Raw genomic sequence first — 16785 nt, forward strand, 5'->3', positions numbered from 1 at the left:
CTTGATATAAAATTTTATACGAAAATGTTTTTACTCGTTAATTCAAAATAATTTTTGCACATAGCAGACTTACAGCGACGATATATAAAAAACTATACGAACCCAATTTGTATTAAAATGTTAAGTTCATTAAAACCTACTGAATATACTTATACATTAAAAATGTTAAGATAATACATCATCATTCTCCTGCCCTTATTCCAGTCACCTGGGGTCGGCGCAACATGTTTTCTCCCTCCATACTCCTCTATCATGTACCATTTCTTCGCTCACTCCCTTTTTACACATATCGTCTTTCAAGCAATCCAATCATTTTTCTTTGATCTACCTCTTCCTCTTATGTTAAGATAAATGTCGCCACAATTATAAGGTACAAACAACTAGCCTTCGTACAAAAGTTCATCTTCATACAAAGTTCACCTTCTTTTGTACAATCTTCATATTTGCCATAAGAAATATCTTGACGACTATGTTTGTCTTGTAGGACAATGGATTCCGTGCGGTACAGCCAAAGACACGAAGGCCAACATCGCGGGCTTGCAGGAAGGTAAACCTTACAAGTTCCGAGTTAAGGCCGTGAACAAGGAGGGCGAATCCGAGGAACTCGAAACTGAAAAACCGATTATCGCTAAGAATCCCTTCGGTGAGTATTCGTGTTTGATAATTCCGTTTTTTTAAAATGAAATTTATGACCTGGTAATTAAGACCTTTAGGTCATGTCTTAGTTTAAAATATATTTAAAAAAAAATTATAATATGGAGTGAAATGAAATTAAATGAAATGAAATGAAGATGATCACATCAATCAACTGAGATGAAATTAAATGAAATGAGATGATATGGGATGAAATATAATCTCAGTAATATGGTGATCATTTACTGAAATTTTTTCCGTGGACTTTTTGGAGGATCTCGAGAAGTTACGATGTCCAGTGGCTTTGTTTCATTTTTCCACATTTGTGCACTTTCACAGATATTAAACAATTAATAAACCACCGTTATTACACTTTTAAACCTGAAGAAACACTGAATAGACAAAATAAAACAAATTACACAACTTCACTCCTCACGTTCCCGCCAAAAAGTCTCATAATTCCATTTAAATTAATTAAACATAATAGGGTAGGAGTATTCGATAATCTGTGGTCAACATTAGTATCGATGAAATTCCCTAAATTGGTACCGTCATCTTCAGACGAGCCCGGCAAGCCTGGACGTCCCGAGCCCAGGAACTGGGACAAGGACTTTGTGGAACTCGAATGGTCCGCGCCCAAGGACGACGGAGGCGCCCCCATCACCGGCTACATCGTGCAGAAACGAGAGAAGGGGGGCCGGTCGGTATCGAGTGTTTTTACATAGCTTTAATAATTAAATTATCGCATCGTCGAACGATTCTTTCTGTTTCTATAATAAGTCTGTTGTTTCCTTACATGCTAACTGAAACAGTTTGAGTAAGTATTTTTATAAAAAACTTGTAAAGTAATAGTAGTTTTTTATTGCGCTAAATTGGACGAACACACACAGCCCATATGGCGTTAAGTACATGAGATCAGCTCCATAATTTCGATCTGAGATCGAAGTCCCAATTGTATAGCGTAGTAGCTGTCCTCAATTTGAAATAGGACCGCAAAAAGAATGGTTGTATTTACCACCACAGACTCGAATTAAGTTCTACTTACTACCAGTTGGTCGTTCTTTAGTAATAATAGTTTTCTGTTATATTTTTTTTGAAATGTACATGATTAATTGTCTACCCCTAGATCCTGGCAGGACTGTCTCAAGACGACCGGCGACAGGCCCACGGGCCGCGTCACCGATGTCGAAGAGGGACACGAATACGAGTTCAGGGTTATCGCTCTGAACAAAGCTGGTCCTTCAGAACCTTCAGAGCCTAGCAAGTCTGTTATTGCTAAGCCTAGATTCTGTAAGTATATAATGCTAATAGATCATATGTTATTTTAACTGCATGTTGCTGGTAAATTGAATGCATTGTTGTCATTATATAAGTAATGAAATAGAGGCTTTTTAGAGATTGCGATAATTTTATCTCTTAAACAATCGTTATGTTACTGACCGCATACCAATTTTTGTCATCCACAGTGAAACCACACATCGACCGTAAGAATCTTCAAAAGAAGAAGATCAAGGTCGGCCAGCCCCTCAAGATGGAAGCTGATGTCAAAGGCGAACCAGAACCGACAATCACTTGGACCTTCAACGATCAGACCCTCAAGACGGCAGATCGCGTGACCATCGAGAACAAGGACTATCACACTTCGTTCATCAAACAGAAGATGGTCAGGACGGACGCCGGAAAGTATGTCGTCACAGCCAAGAACGATTCGGGAACTGACACCGTGGAAGTGGAGGTCGAGGTCGTCAGCAAACCCTCGAAGCCGAAGGGACCGTTGAAGGTATGTCACATTGTATTGCTAATGTAATGAGTCACCGTAGAATTGTCAATCTAAAATAAGTCAAGTTGAGTTCTCAATAAGGCTCAAAATTAAGCGACAAGTGAGACATCGTGGCTTAAAGAATAAGACGTCCGGTGCATTCGCATGTAGCGATGCATCGCTGTTCGAGTCCCGCAGGCGGGTACCAATTTTTCTAATGAAATACGTACTTAAAAAATATTCTCGATTGACTTCTACGGTGAAGGAATAACATCGTGTAATAAAAATCAAACCCGCAAAATTATAATTGCGTAAATACTGGCAGTAGGACCTCTTGTGAGTCCGCACGGGTAGGTACCACCGCCCTGCCTATTTCTGCCGTAAAGCAGTAATGCGTTTCGATTTGAAGGGTGGGTAGCCGTTGTAACTATACCTGAGACCTTAGAACTTATATCTCAAGGTGGGTGGCGCATTTACGTCTACCCATCTAAGCTATAACAAAAAACTAAAAGTCTCTAATCGAATTTGTGACTTATTCCAGGTATCGGACGTGAAGGCCGACGGCTGCAAGCTCAAGTGGGAGCCGCCAGAAGACGACGGCGGCGAGCCCATCGAGAGCTACGTCGTGGAGCGCATGGACACGGACTCCGGACGATGGGTCCCTGTCTGCACCACCAAGACCCCAGAGGCTGACGTCACCGGCCTCAACGAAGGCAAAGACTATATGTTCAGGGTGAAAGCGGTCAACCCTGAGGGCGAGAGCGAGCCGCTCGTCACCGAGTCCGCCACCACAGCCAAGAACCCATATGGTGAGCTAGCTTTCAATTAGACGATCAGTAAGTTGTTCCTGAGAGAAAAAACACCGAACTTATGCACAATAATCCCTGTGCAGGCGAGCCCGACGCTCCCGGCAAGCCAGAGTTCAAGGACTGGAGCAAGGAGCACGTGGACCTCAAGTGGGAGAAGCCGGCCAACGACGGCGGGGCTCCCATCACCGCATACATCGTCGAGAAGAAGGACAGGGACACCGGCAAATGGGTTAAGGCGGTCGAGGTACGTGGCCACCCTAGTAGTAACTAGTAGTAGTAGTAAATATATATATATTATACATATATATATGTTCATCACACTAAAATTAAGTTCGCTTATAGCTACAAAGAAAACTGGACCCCACCATGTGGGACACATAGCTAGGAAGAGAGAGAATAGATACTAAATAAAAAATAAAATCGGTTGACGAACAGCTTTAAGACCACTAAAGTTTTACTTTCAATTAAATTATTTAAATTACAAACAATATGTATATTCAATTTTTTTTCCTAACTATGCTGATAGCCTTGAAAGGCTATTTCAGCTTCGTCTTGACGTGTAGGTGAGCTCACGGGGCTCAAACCGGGAGTGATGCTTACACTGGCCCTAGCAAGAGCAGTGCTTCGCAGAATCTACCACCGGATCGGAAACGCGACTCGCTGAGAAGATCCGGCGAGAAACTCAGCGGGCTATGTCTGTGGGTTAATTTACTCGTCGAGCCCTTCGTCGCAAGCGACGGGTTCGGCGAGGACGGTGCTCGGTGCTTGATGTACCTAAAAACGTTGTTAATGGATCGCGAGGATCCGTAATGAGAATTTTCTAACCTGACTTCACTCATTTTATGTTATATCACAGATAGAGTTCCATTGTTGCTTTGTGTTGCAGGTGCCGGGCAACAAGACGGAGGCCCGGGTGCCGGACCTCATCGAGGGCAAACAGTATCAGTTCCGTGTGAAGGCCGTGAACAAGGCCGGGCCCGGAAAACCTTCTGCCGCCACTGATAACCTCCTGATCAAGGACAGATTCGGTGAGTATCGACCCGAGGCTCTACCGATAGAGCTAGTGAGAGTTTTTTAACGTTCTCGATAGCGTAAAAGTTAACTGAAATAGAAATGAAACGTTGAGTTAACTTTTACACTATCGAGAACGTTAAAAAACTCGCACAAAGCACACTGTTCAAATTTCGGTGCCAACGAAAAGATTTAAGGTGCAATTCATTCAATTATATCCCATGTTCCTATATATTTTTTGTTGATATTTTCCGAATATGCTTGCGAAAATGACAAGCTGTATTTTTTATGAAAAATAAATATGCAGATTACAAAGGCTGTTTGTTGCCTTGTCTCAACTAACCACTTGACTATGATCCACGTGATCTCTAGATCTTCTTTCTTGTCTAAGATGGCTTGCTTGTGACACACATGAGAACATATGGTAATTGCTTTAGTGCAAGATAGACAATACAACTACTAATCGTACAGTCTCGTGGCTGAGCACCCGCAGTCCTTCCGTTTACCTGTTGGTTTACTGCAAACGTTTCACTTTCAAACGTAATTTGCTGCCTGTTTTGACATTTGTGAATTAATTCCTTCCTTCCCGGCTGAGTCCAAGATCACCCATTTGCCCTGGTGAAACCGCGAATACCTTCGGGCCAACATCACTCCGTGTATATAAAAACGAAATCGGGTATCCATATACGTTTTCTATAACAGCTCCGCCGAAGATCGACCGCACCAACATGCGCGACATCACCATCAAGGCCGGGCAGCACATCAGGCTGGACGTCAAGGTCAGCGGAGAGCCGCCTCCGACCAAGACTTGGTGAGTGATGGCATCAACCAACGTCGCATGTCTCGCGACATCTTTCTGGTGGTAGGACCTCTTGTGAGTCCGCACGGGTAGGTACCACCGCCCCGCCTATTTCTGCCGCGAAGCAGTAATGCGTTTCGGTTTGAAGAGTGGGCCAGCCGTTGTAACTATACTGAGACCTTAGAACTTATATCTCAAGGTGAAGGTAGATGTCTATGGGCTCCAGTAACCATTTAACATCAGGTGGGCTGTGAGCTCGTCCACCCATCTAAGCAATAAAAACAAAAAAAAACAATTTTCATTATATATATTGAACTATCCATTGAATGTGAAATATGTTTCTCGTCAGGTTCCACAACAAGGAGAGGTTGTCTTCAAGGGACGACCTTTCAGTGGACGTGGAAGACTACAAGACGAAGCTCTCCGTTGTGATAGCTTCCCGCAAGCACAGCGGAAGCTACACGCTCAAGGCGGAGAACAGTAGCGGCAAGGACGAGGCCACCATACAAGTTCACGTTTTGGATGTCCCGGCTAAGCCCGAGGGACCGCTGAAGGTAATATTAACAATAATTCATATTATTATTCATATCATTAATAATAATATTAATACTACATAATTGTTGGGATGATGCGGAGGGGTACCCTAACCGGGAAAAAACGTCCGTAACGTAAGATTTTTATTAGTAATGCACACACGACTTAACTTTGTAATAACGTACAAAAAATTACATATTTTTGTATCATTCATTGACCACGATCTCAGAGCGTTCGTTTGCGCAATACACTAACTCTTATGCAAACAACCGTGAATGAAGTGTACCACAATAAGTTCGCACGTTACCGAATGACCGTGGGTTGTTGCGAAACCACCAGTTTTATTTTCTTTATACCTCGAATAGAACTTAAAATTCATATTTTGATAATAAGGAACTTCGTTCCTATCCGGTGTCCCACGACACCACACATCTTTTTTTTTTGTATAACGCCCAAACATTACAATTCGAGGTAATAATTTGCTAACCGTAGCGCAGATAACTTCTATAAAACAAAATACAATGTTCTCAGATATCGGACGTGCACAAGGAAGGTTGCACGTTGAAATGGAGTCCTCCGCTTGACGACGGCGGCGCGCCCATCGACCACTACCTCGTCGAGAAGCTGGACACGGAGACCGGGCGCTGGATGCCGGCCGCCAAGACCAAGGACCCCAAGGCCGAGCTGGAGAACCTCGTCCCCGGACACGAGTACAAGTTCAGAGTGTCCGCCGTCAACAACGAGGGGCAGTCCGAGCCGCTGGAGGCAGAACATTCGATCATCGCCAAAAATCCGTTTGGTAAGCGTAGGAATCCATCTGGTAGTAACTCATGCCAGTGCATCATGTCAGCACGGTTGATGCCCATGAGCATCAGTGTGGAATACTCATCTGCAATCGTTATATTAAAAAATATATATATATTTTGAATATGAGACTGGCCACACCCACTTTAAACTACAAATAAACAAAATTTTAAATTCAATGTTCTTGAAAAGAATATAATGTTTATTTTTAATAAAAGCATTGTTTCACTACCAAACTCCGAACCTCGTTGTCGTAGCGGAACGAAACTCTTGCAAAGTAAATAAAACGAAATCTAAATTAGATCTTGCAGTTTTATGCACGAAAGAATATTGGACATACAATGATTTACAAAGAACACTTAATATTGCAATATATTTTTTTTAATATGTCAATACATAAATACTTCAAAACGATTAGGCTTATAGTAAAATCGCTTTAATGCCGATTGGGTGATTCTCTTATTGCGACACAGACGAGCCCGGCAAGCCCGGCACACCTGAGGTGGTGGACTGGGACAAGGACCACGTGGACCTCAAATGGGAGAAGCCGGTCAAGGACGGTGGAGCTCCCATCACCGGGTACATCATCGAGAAACGCGAAGTCGGCTCGCCTAAGTGGGTGAAGGCTTGCGAGGTGAGATGTCGCAGAAACATTGTCCAGTACCCGGCGATAAATATTGCACATCGACCGTGGGAAAGAGACGGTTAATTTTTGCTTTGTAGAGCGTTACACCAGTCGCACATTACCTAATTGACATTTAGTCTCCATAGATACCCGATCGTTAGTGTTTCATCACAAACAGGTAACGCCCTACAACAAAAACAAAATTAGACGACTGTCTCTTTCTAAATATCGATGTGCAATATTTATTGCCTGGTACTGTAATATAGTCACGCTGGTTTATAAAATAGTCCTTTTTATCTGCTATAGAACATATACTGGCGTCTTGTGGGTCCGCACCGGTAGGTACCACGTCCCTGCCTATTTCGACCGACAAGCATTAATACGTTCCGGCTTAAAAAGTTTGAACTCATTTCTTAAGGTGGGCGGTGATATTAAAGTTCTCGGTGTCTATGGGCATGTGATGCGTAGAGAGAAGATGCATGTGACTAGGAGGTAATGCAAGATAGAGGGGGAAGAGGTCGACCGAAAAAGACATGGATGGAGTGTGTGAATGACGATATGAGAGAGAGAAGAGTGAGTGTTGAGATGACGGTTGATAGAAGGGAAGAAAAATTAGCTGTGTCGACCCCACCTAGTGGAATAAGGTGGAGAAAAAGAGAGGAGTCTATGTAGCTTCAAAAACCTCTCAACATTAGGTCTGCCGTGAGCTTGTTCACCCAGCTAAGCTATGATAAAAAAAAATCGAATTTCAAAGAGGCGTTTTATACTCAATGATTATTCGGAGCGTGTATGTTTTTCAGTAAGACCTTAGATGTAGTTATAGTAAATTGTAATTAAATGACCACTTTTATTATTCTGTGCGTTTGCTTCCGCAGGTCGGACCTAACGACAACGACAAGGCCACAGTACCGAACCTGGACGAGGGCACGGAGTACGAGTTCCGGGTCCGCGCGGTCAACGAGGCCGGCCCGGGCGAGCCCAGCGACGCCAGCAAGAGCGTCGTCTGCAAACCCAGGAGACGTGAGTGGAGAGAGGCTTTTCAATCGAATTCAGTTATAAATTTTAATCCGGCTTTGTTACCAGATTAACAAAACAGAGGTAACGAGAAACCATAAGAATTTCCACACGAAGGGCTCGACGAGTAAATTAACTCATAGACACAGCCCACTTAGATTTTCGCCGGATCTGCTCAGTGCGTCGCGTTTTCGACCCGATGGTAGATTCTGCAAAACACTGCTCTTACTAGGGCCAGTGTTAGCAACACTCCCGGTTTGAGCCCCGTGAGTTCACCTACACGTTAAGAAGCTGAAATAGCCTCTCAAGGCTATCAGCATAGCTAGGAAGAAAATAAAGAATTTCCAAAGCAATGGTAACCCTTAATTTAATTATACCGAAATTCCAGTGCCCCCCAAGATCGACCGTCGCAACCTTCGCACCATCAAGGTCCGCGAGGGCGAGCCCATTGCGCTGGACGTGAAGGTCTCCGGCGAGCCCGCCCCCGAGGTCACGTGGACCCTCAACGGAAAGTCCGTCCTCAGTGGAAACGGACTCAAACGTAAGTTGTCATTCAGATGCCATAATTGCCATAGCGGCAGCACTGCGACCCCCAAAGGTAATCTGTCGGCACGAGAACTTACTTCACATGTCTGGTCACGAACGATATCGCGACGAATGAATTACATCGAATATTGGAGCCCTTCCGACTATCAATAGGCAACGCGATCAGCCCACTGACTTCAGAATGTTTCTATCCGTTGGGTGCGCTTGTAGCCAGATGACCGTACGTAGTCTCCGAATCTTCACATACCTACATGGAACCTCAAAACTATCTTCAAAAGGGGCAGAGGTATTTCTCTAAAATCAATATTTCTAAAGTTCTTTTTTATTGTTGTATTGTAGTGGTGAACGTGCCGTACCTAAGCAAGTATCAGCACGCGAGTCCGCGCCGCAAGGACTCCGGCACGTACAAGATACAGGCCACCAACAAGTACGGGCAGGACACCGCCGAGCTCGAGATCATTGTCACATGTAAGTTCATTATCTAAACACGATAAATTACAACAAATCGCTTAGGACTTCAAGCTTTTAATGACCTCATCACTATGAAATCGGAACGCACGAGAACTCAAGATAATCCCACGCAGTCTCCATTATTATCATCGTAAACAAACAAATCTATGCTCTTTTTCAATATTAATAAAACTCTAATAAAAATACAAAACAAAATTAGTAGGTAATGTCTTCATTAGTATCTATAAACCTACGCATATGAGATAACTAGTTGTACCAGTCCGCTTCGCTGGACATTTAAAATTAACATTATTATTTCTTACCCCCACAAAGATTCTCATCATTAACGCCCCCGCAACTGGCGTAGGGAGTCCAACACTCATATAAATATTAGCCTATCCATTAAGTACATGTATTTTCTACATGGATACCAAGTTTTAAGTCAATCGGATGCATGGTTCAGTAGTTATAACGGAACATCCGTAAAAACCACTGTAGATTTATATATTAGTATAGATTTGTAAGCACTATTGAATTAAATACAATGTATAAACTGCAATTTAATTATGTGAATTCGACAGCGAAACCCGACAAGCCGGAGGGGCCGCTCGAAGTGTCGGACGTGCACAAGGACGGCTGCACGCTCAAGTGGAAGCGGCCCAAGGACGACGGAGGCGAGCCCATCGACTCCTACCTCGTCGAGAAGTACGACACCGAGACCGGCGTGTGGCTGCCCGTGGGCAACACCATCGGCAACGTGCCCGAGATGGAAGTGAGTGACCCGTATCTGTGACCCGACAACACAGCCATTCCGTTATGTAAAAAGTATCATTAACCACTGCAATGGACAATCTGTCTTTATGTCTTTTTTTTTTATTGCTTAAATGAGTGTACGAGCTCACAGGCCACCTGGTGTTAAGTGGTTACTGGAGCCCATAGACATCTACAACGTAAATGCGCCACCCAGCTTGAGATATAAGTTCTAAGGTCTCGTGTAGTTACAACGGCTACTCCGCCCTTCAAACCGAAACGCATTACTGCTTCACGGCAGAAATAGACATGGTGGTGGTATTGGTTTGTCTGATTGAGAGTGGCAGGAACATTAGATCTCTATTTTATATGTGTATTTAAACAATCTTTAATATATTGTTTTATTCTCAAGGTCGAGGGTCTAACGCCGGGCCACGAGTACAAGTTCCGCGTGAAGGCCATCAATAAGGAGGGTGAATCGGAGCCTCTAGATACGTACGGAGCTATTGTCGCTAAGGATCCCTACAGTAAGTGTATCGAGCTAACCTTACTATGTGATGTGTGCCTCATGGTATAACTTAACGAATTTTATGTTTACTAACTTAGAAAGACATATATGTAGAGGGATTTTTTATTGAATTGTGTATCGTCTGTAGGCAGGAGTTTGGCCTTGCCACTAGCATTGATGGTTTCCATGCGCCATAATAACTATTTAACATCATATGAATCGTATACATACCGGATCTGGAAAAAAATCCTTCCGTGATGTTCATTGAGCCCTATGACCTGTTCTTAATGGCTTGGCATCGAATAGTCTGCAGTCGGTGATGTACGCTAGCGAGGTTGACCATGTCAGTGGACCCCACAAATAAACCAGTCTAATTTATTTGTTATCTCTTCAGCCGTACCAGATGCGCCTTCAGCTCCCGTCCCAGACGACTGGTCGGCCAACCACGTGGACCTCAAATGGGAGGCGCCGCTATCAGACGGAGGATCACCCATTATCGGCTACATCGTCGAGAAGAAAGACAAATACAGTCCGCTGTGGGAGAAGGCTGTGGAGACCCACACGCCCACACCCACTGCTACTGTAAATGGGTAAGTTAAGACAAGACTCGTCTGGGTTCTTGGAGCAGTGTGCTTAGTGCGAGCTTTTTAACGTACTCGATAGCGTAAAAGTTAGCCCAAATTTTGTATGCAGTTGGAACAGCGCCCCTAGCGGCAAACGCAGGCAAACGATCTCATTCCATACAAATACATAATTAAAATCATAAATAAAAAGAAATTAGTATGACTAAGCTACATTGATAATATTGAGGGAGTTGCCATTGGTGATTTTTTTATTTTAAACAATTCACATTAAATCTTCATAAAAAAAACATTATATTGCAAAAACGTTGCGTTTTACATTTGATCACTCGTTTTCGCACTCATGCGCATTGTGGAGATAATTTTTACGATATCGAGAACGTTAAAAAACTCGCACTAAGCACACAGATGTTAGATCGAAGTCTCAATAAAACTATAATAACCGTACTATCCTTCCGATGGCAACCGTAGCCAGTTCGGGCGAGGCTGATAATATGCGTGACGGTGAAGACGTTCATGAACACGTCTTTCATAGAAAAGTGCATGTTCCCGTAATGGGACCTCGGATCGTATCCCTCGAGTACTTCGGGCGACAAAATGTGCTCCCACCGCGGAACTGTAATGTTGGTTCACAATAGGACAGAACTGAGCGAAAACTGTACAGTTGACCACCAGCACGTGCCATTTCCTTAAATGTTCTTAAAAATTGCAATAATTTAATTATTTTAACCCGTCTAGGCTGATCGAAGGCAACGAGTACCAGTTCCGTGTGATCGCTATCAACAAGGCTGGTCAGAGCAAACCCTCGGACTCTTCTAAGAACTTCGTGGCGAAGGCTCGCTTCCTGGCTCCGAAGATCGACAGGAGACACCTCCGTGACGTCACTTTGTCCGCCGGAGCTACACTCAAGCTGGAGGCCGCCGTCGCGGGAGAACCAGCCCCAGCTGTTGAATGGAGGTAAGCTTGGAAAGTTTTTTACTCTCAAAATTATTTTTAAACAAGCGGCCCGCTCCGGCTCCGCTCGGGTCTTTAACAAAAATTTCAACGATATTTGACGTTGTTTTATTTTTTTAAATAAATGAACACTTATTACGGCATAACTATAATAGTTAGACATATGCTGTAGCGACACATTTTGTAAATAATAACGTGTTCTACAAAGTCGTAGTGCATTATTTTATTTTATCATTATTCGTTTTCAAAGGACATGTGACGTAAAGAATATTTTAGGTAATTTTTTTACACTTTGGGCTACATTATTGGAGTTTTAGTAAGGATCCCTATTTTTTTTTCAAAAAAGATTATAGCCTATGTCACTCGGGAATAGTGTAGCTTTCAAATAGTTAAATAATGTTTCGGTGTCTATTCAATACAAACAAACAAACAAAGCTTTCCTCTTTATAATATTAGTATAGAAGTATTGTATGTCTCAAGGTGGTTGCCGGCATTTACATTGCTGATGTCTATTGGCTCTGGTAACCATTTGACACGAGGTGGAACGTGAGCTTTTCCGCCTGTTTACACAACATACTAAACTGTATGTCAAAATGTCTAATCAATAAAAACAAAATGGTAGTAACTATGCTCTTATTTTAATACTTATTTTCATTTAAAGATACCAAAATATGCCTCTGCGGCCATCGAAGGCGGTGAGCATCGACAACCCGGAGTACTTCACGAAGCTGGTGGTGCGGCCGGTGCGGCGCGACGACACCGGCGAGTACACCGTCACCGCGGTCAACTCCAGCGGGAAAGACGCCGTCACCATCAACGTCACCGTCACCGACAAGCCCACCAAGCCCGAGGGACCAATACAGGTGACGACGGAATATTGCTTCTCATTAATTACTTGTTATTAAATTTATTTGTATCGAATAGACTAGAGCGCCATCTGTCGTACTTTGGTAGCACTATTCCGGGAACTAATCGATCAACGTGATAGGAATTTTTATTATTTTATTGTTTAAACGGGCGGACGAGCTCACAGCCCACCTGGTGTTAAATGGTTATTGGAGCCCATACACATCTACAACGTAAATGCCGTCACCCACCTTGAGATATAAGTTCTAAGGTCTCAAGTATAGTTACAACGACTGCCCCACCCTTCAAACCGAAACGTATCACTGCTTCACGGCAGAAATAGGCAGGGCAGAGGTATCTCTCGTGCGGACGCACAAGAGGTTCTACCACCAGTAAATGAGTCCAGGAAACTGGGTCTATTCCACCTGAGTTAATCTCTTATTACGGCATTTGCGCCGCTGATGTCTATTGGCTCCGATAAATACTTAACACCACGTGGTCCGTGAACTCATTCATACGTCTAAGCGATAAAAATAAAAACGTTTTATTGCCCCGGCTTAAATCACTGATATGTTATATTGAATCGCAGATCTCGGATGTCCACAAAGAGGGAGCTACACTCAAATGGAAGAGGCCCAAGGACGACGGCGGCACTCCCATCGAGTACTACCAGATCGACAAGCTCGACACCGACACCGGCTGCTGGGTGCCCTGTGCTAGATCTGAGGAGCCTAGTGAGTTTTTATTTGTGATTATCGCTTTGGGAAAAAACTAGACGCGCCCTTGCTGGGAAACGCAAAAGTAAATTAAATCGAAATTTTAGTCATTTTGGAAATAAACAAGCTATACAAAGTTTTTTTAAGATACTCTCGCCTGAAAAGGAGTCGTATATCAGACCTAGCAATAAGATTCGGAGACAGGAGATGAGAATGGCACCACTGGGGACCACAACTCAGCTAACTCAACTTCTCCTGATGAAAATCTGACATCAAATTAGATTATTGTTTTTGAAGAAACAGATTGCTAAGTTGCAGGATAGAAAAAAATTTTTTTTTTTAAACTATTATATATAATGACGTCACCGTCTCAGAGCAAAACAATTGTATTGTTTGTTGAAATTTGCGTCACCAAAATATCAGTAAAATAGCTTCCAGCTATTCATTTATTGAAACTGTTAAATTTCTTAAATTGAAATTCAAAATCATTTATTTCAACTTAGATGTCAGTATAACACACTTGTTGAATGTCAAAATACAAATAACAATGTTAACTCTACCACCGGTTCCAAAATAAAAGCCACAGTCCTGAGAAGAACCGGCGAAACAAACTCAGCGATTAGCAAGCTCTAAGTTTAAAATAGCATAAGACATCAGGCAACTAATTCACTGCTGAGATGCATTAAATTAAATACGAAAAACAGCTGCTTGAGCATCTAAATAAAGCTCTTAATTTAACAGATGAAAGATCCATATTCTAACTTAAGCATTTCTTTAGAATGCAGTGTACGTTACAAAGGCAGAGATAATATCATAGATAATAGAGTACAATGTATTTTTTATTACAGAATGCGACGTCACCGGCTTGACTCCTGGCAAGGAGTACAAGTTCCGCGTGTCTGCCGTCAATGCTGAGGGCGAATCTGAACCGCTGGTGACAGACCACGCCATCGTCGCCAAGAATCCGTTCGACGAACCTGGTACGATGGGATTTAGTTTAAGGAAGCTATCTAAGTGGGGTATATAACTTGGAACCGTCTCGAACAGAAGTTTCTTTAAAGCTTAAATATTGCACTATCACATTTTTGCACTATCACATTTTTTGTGGTTTCCAATAAGTATCATTGCGATAGGGTGAAAATCTAGTTTTAATAAATATCGAAAAAAAAAACAATTTACAACCATAAAGTGTCTTCCTAGTCGTACACTCTTGACAGAGTGGTTGTAGTTGTGCATCAGTCGGATCCTGCGAGACCGATGCTCTCGCGATGCGATGCCATGTGGCATGATGTTTCGCAGAGTGAGAGCAATAATTTATGTTGGAGTGAGTCACAGATTTTATGAGGTCGGTTTATCGTGTTGGAGATCGTCCGCGAGATCTTTTGCTCTCAACCTTCCCTTGCACCACCAACCGGCTCAATAGAGTCCTCATTACGAGTAATGTGCCTGAAGAACTTGAAGATTCGTATTTGGACTGTTGACAATAGTCTCTCCTTGACGTTGAGCTCTTTCAGGATCGAAACATTGGTACGGTGCGCGGTCCACGGAATTCTGAATAGACGTCTCCAACACCACCACAACACCAACACAACCATAAAGTAATAATAAAATAGCTATAACGAAAAATTCTTTATCTAGGCGCACCTGGAACGCCCACCGTTACCGACTGGGACAAGGACCACGTGGACCTCAAATGGACCCCACCACGCGAAGACGGTGGCGCTCCTGTCGAGGCTTACATCGTCGAGAAGAAGGACAAGTTCGGCAACTGGGAGAAGGCCGTCGAGGTACCGGCCAGCAAGACCTCCGCCACCGTGCCCGATCTTATCGAAGGACAGACCTACGAGTTTAGGTAAGCCGTTATTACAACAGCAATTATAATGGTTTATCTATGCCTTCTTCTTGCCCTTATTCTAATATACGATCGACAGCATGTACTATTCTTCCATTCAGGCACATTTTACACACAGTATATTTCAAGTATTTTTATCCTAGGTTTTTTTTTATTACTTAAGTGGGTAGACGAACTCACGGCCGACCTGACGTTAAGTGGTTACCGGAGCCCATAGACATCTAGAATGGCTACCCCACTCTTCAAACCGAAACGCATTACTGTTTCACAGCAGAAATAGGCGGGGCGGTGGTACCTACCCGTGCGGGCTCACAATAAGTCCTACTACCAGTGTTATTCCTTATATCTCTCTATCTTATTATATGTGTGTGTCAAAAGTAAAGAAAATGATCCATGAATTATAAAACAATACCATAGTCACTATAATAAAACTGATATTAATCAAACGCAAGTAATATAAGTATTTAAGTATAAGTACATAAGCTCTATATTAATTATTTAATACAACAGAGTACGTGCGGTGAACAAGGCCGGGCCAGGCGAGCCCAGCGATAGCACTCATCCTATCGTCGCCAAGCCCAGGAACATGGCGCCCAAGATCGACAGGACCAACCTTATCGATATTAAGATCAAAGTCGGACAGAAATTCGGATTTGATGTTAAGGTAAGTTTTTTTTTATAATCCTTTAATTATTGATTCCGTAAAACTTACAACACGTTCCTTTTGTCGTTCAGTATTATCGATAATAAAAACAATTTGAAGCCACTGATATTTTCCTAAAGTGGTGGTTCAATGGTGTGGATTGGGAGAGGCCTATGTCCAGTATGACTGTGGGCTGTTTTTTCCTTACCTATGCTGATAGCCTTAAGAGGCTATTTCAGCTTCACCCTAACGTGTGTAGGTGAGCTCACGGGGCTCAAACCGGTGTGTTGTTAAAACCGATCCTAGCAAAAGCCGTGTTTCGCAGAATCTACCATCCACCGGATCGGAAACGCGACCCACTGAGAAGATCCGGCGAGAAACTCAGTGGGCTGTGTCTATGGGTTAATTCGCTCGTCGAGCCCTTCGTCGCAAGCGACGGGTTCGACGAGGACGGGGACCGGTGCTTGTGGTGCCTAAAAGCACCGTTAATGGATATGGGCTGATGATGATGCCGATGATGACATTTTCTTAAACATTCAAAGGTATCCGGAGAACCGATGCCTGTAACGAAATGGTACCTGGCGAAGAAGGAAGTGAAGTCCGGCGGCGACATGAAGGTGCAGCACACGGACTACAACACGAAGCTGAGCTGCAAGGCGGCCACGCGCGCCGACAGCGGCCGCTACACCGTCACCGCGGAGAACAGCAACGGGAAGGACGTGGCCGAGGTCGAGGTCGTCGTGCTCAGCGTGCCCGCGCCACCCGGTGGACCGCTTAAGGTATTATATTACATACGTTTTTCTTCTTCTTCTTTTTCTCCACCTTATCCCACTAGGTGGGGACGGCACAGCTAATTTTTCTCTTCCATTCTCTTCTATCAGCCGTCATCTCAACACTCACTCCTCTCTCTCTCTCTCTAGCGTTATTCACACACTTCATCCATGTCTTCTT

At 43.3% G+C, this 16785-nt stretch overlaps 1 protein-coding gene across 10 annotated transcripts in view; it reads left to right on the plus strand.

Annotated features, from left to right (window-relative positions):
* The window catches only part of bent (projectin protein bent), a 155731-nt gene that overhangs the window by 97182 nt on the left and 41764 nt on the right, over positions 1-16785 (plus strand). For all 10 annotated transcript variants that reach the window (XM_089739465.1, XM_089739458.1, XM_089739460.1 and 7 more), the window contains 24 exons: positions 485-643; positions 1195-1333; positions 1760-1923; positions 2100-2413; positions 2934-3201; positions 3285-3445; positions 4088-4229; positions 4915-5023; positions 5361-5565; positions 6077-6344; positions 6823-6983; positions 7850-7994; positions 8377-8529; positions 8874-9002; positions 9566-9756; positions 10147-10261; positions 10637-10832; positions 11562-11780; positions 12439-12640; positions 13213-13357; positions 14188-14319; positions 14978-15191; positions 15702-15855; positions 16377-16613. In XM_089739465.1, coding sequence (XP_089595591.1) covers positions 485-643; positions 1195-1333; positions 1760-1923; positions 2100-2413; positions 2934-3201; positions 3285-3445; positions 4088-4229; positions 4915-5023; positions 5361-5565; positions 6077-6344; positions 6823-6983; positions 7850-7994; positions 8377-8529; positions 8874-9002; positions 9566-9756; positions 10147-10261; positions 10637-10832; positions 11562-11780; positions 12439-12640; positions 13213-13357; positions 14188-14319; positions 14978-15191; positions 15702-15855; positions 16377-16613 — 4322 coding nt within the window. The remainder of the gene's footprint in view (positions 1-484; positions 644-1194; positions 1334-1759; positions 1924-2099; positions 2414-2933; positions 3202-3284; positions 3446-4087; positions 4230-4914; positions 5024-5360; positions 5566-6076; positions 6345-6822; positions 6984-7849; positions 7995-8376; positions 8530-8873; positions 9003-9565; positions 9757-10146; positions 10262-10636; positions 10833-11561; positions 11781-12438; positions 12641-13212; positions 13358-14187; positions 14320-14977; positions 15192-15701; positions 15856-16376; positions 16614-16785) is intronic.

This window comes from Bombyx mandarina, chromosome A1 (genome assembly GCF_030267445.1).
Source record: "Bombyx mandarina strain Sakado chromosome A1, ASM3026744v2".
NCBI classification, from domain to species: domain Eukaryota; kingdom Metazoa; phylum Arthropoda; class Insecta; order Lepidoptera; family Bombycidae; genus Bombyx; species Bombyx mandarina.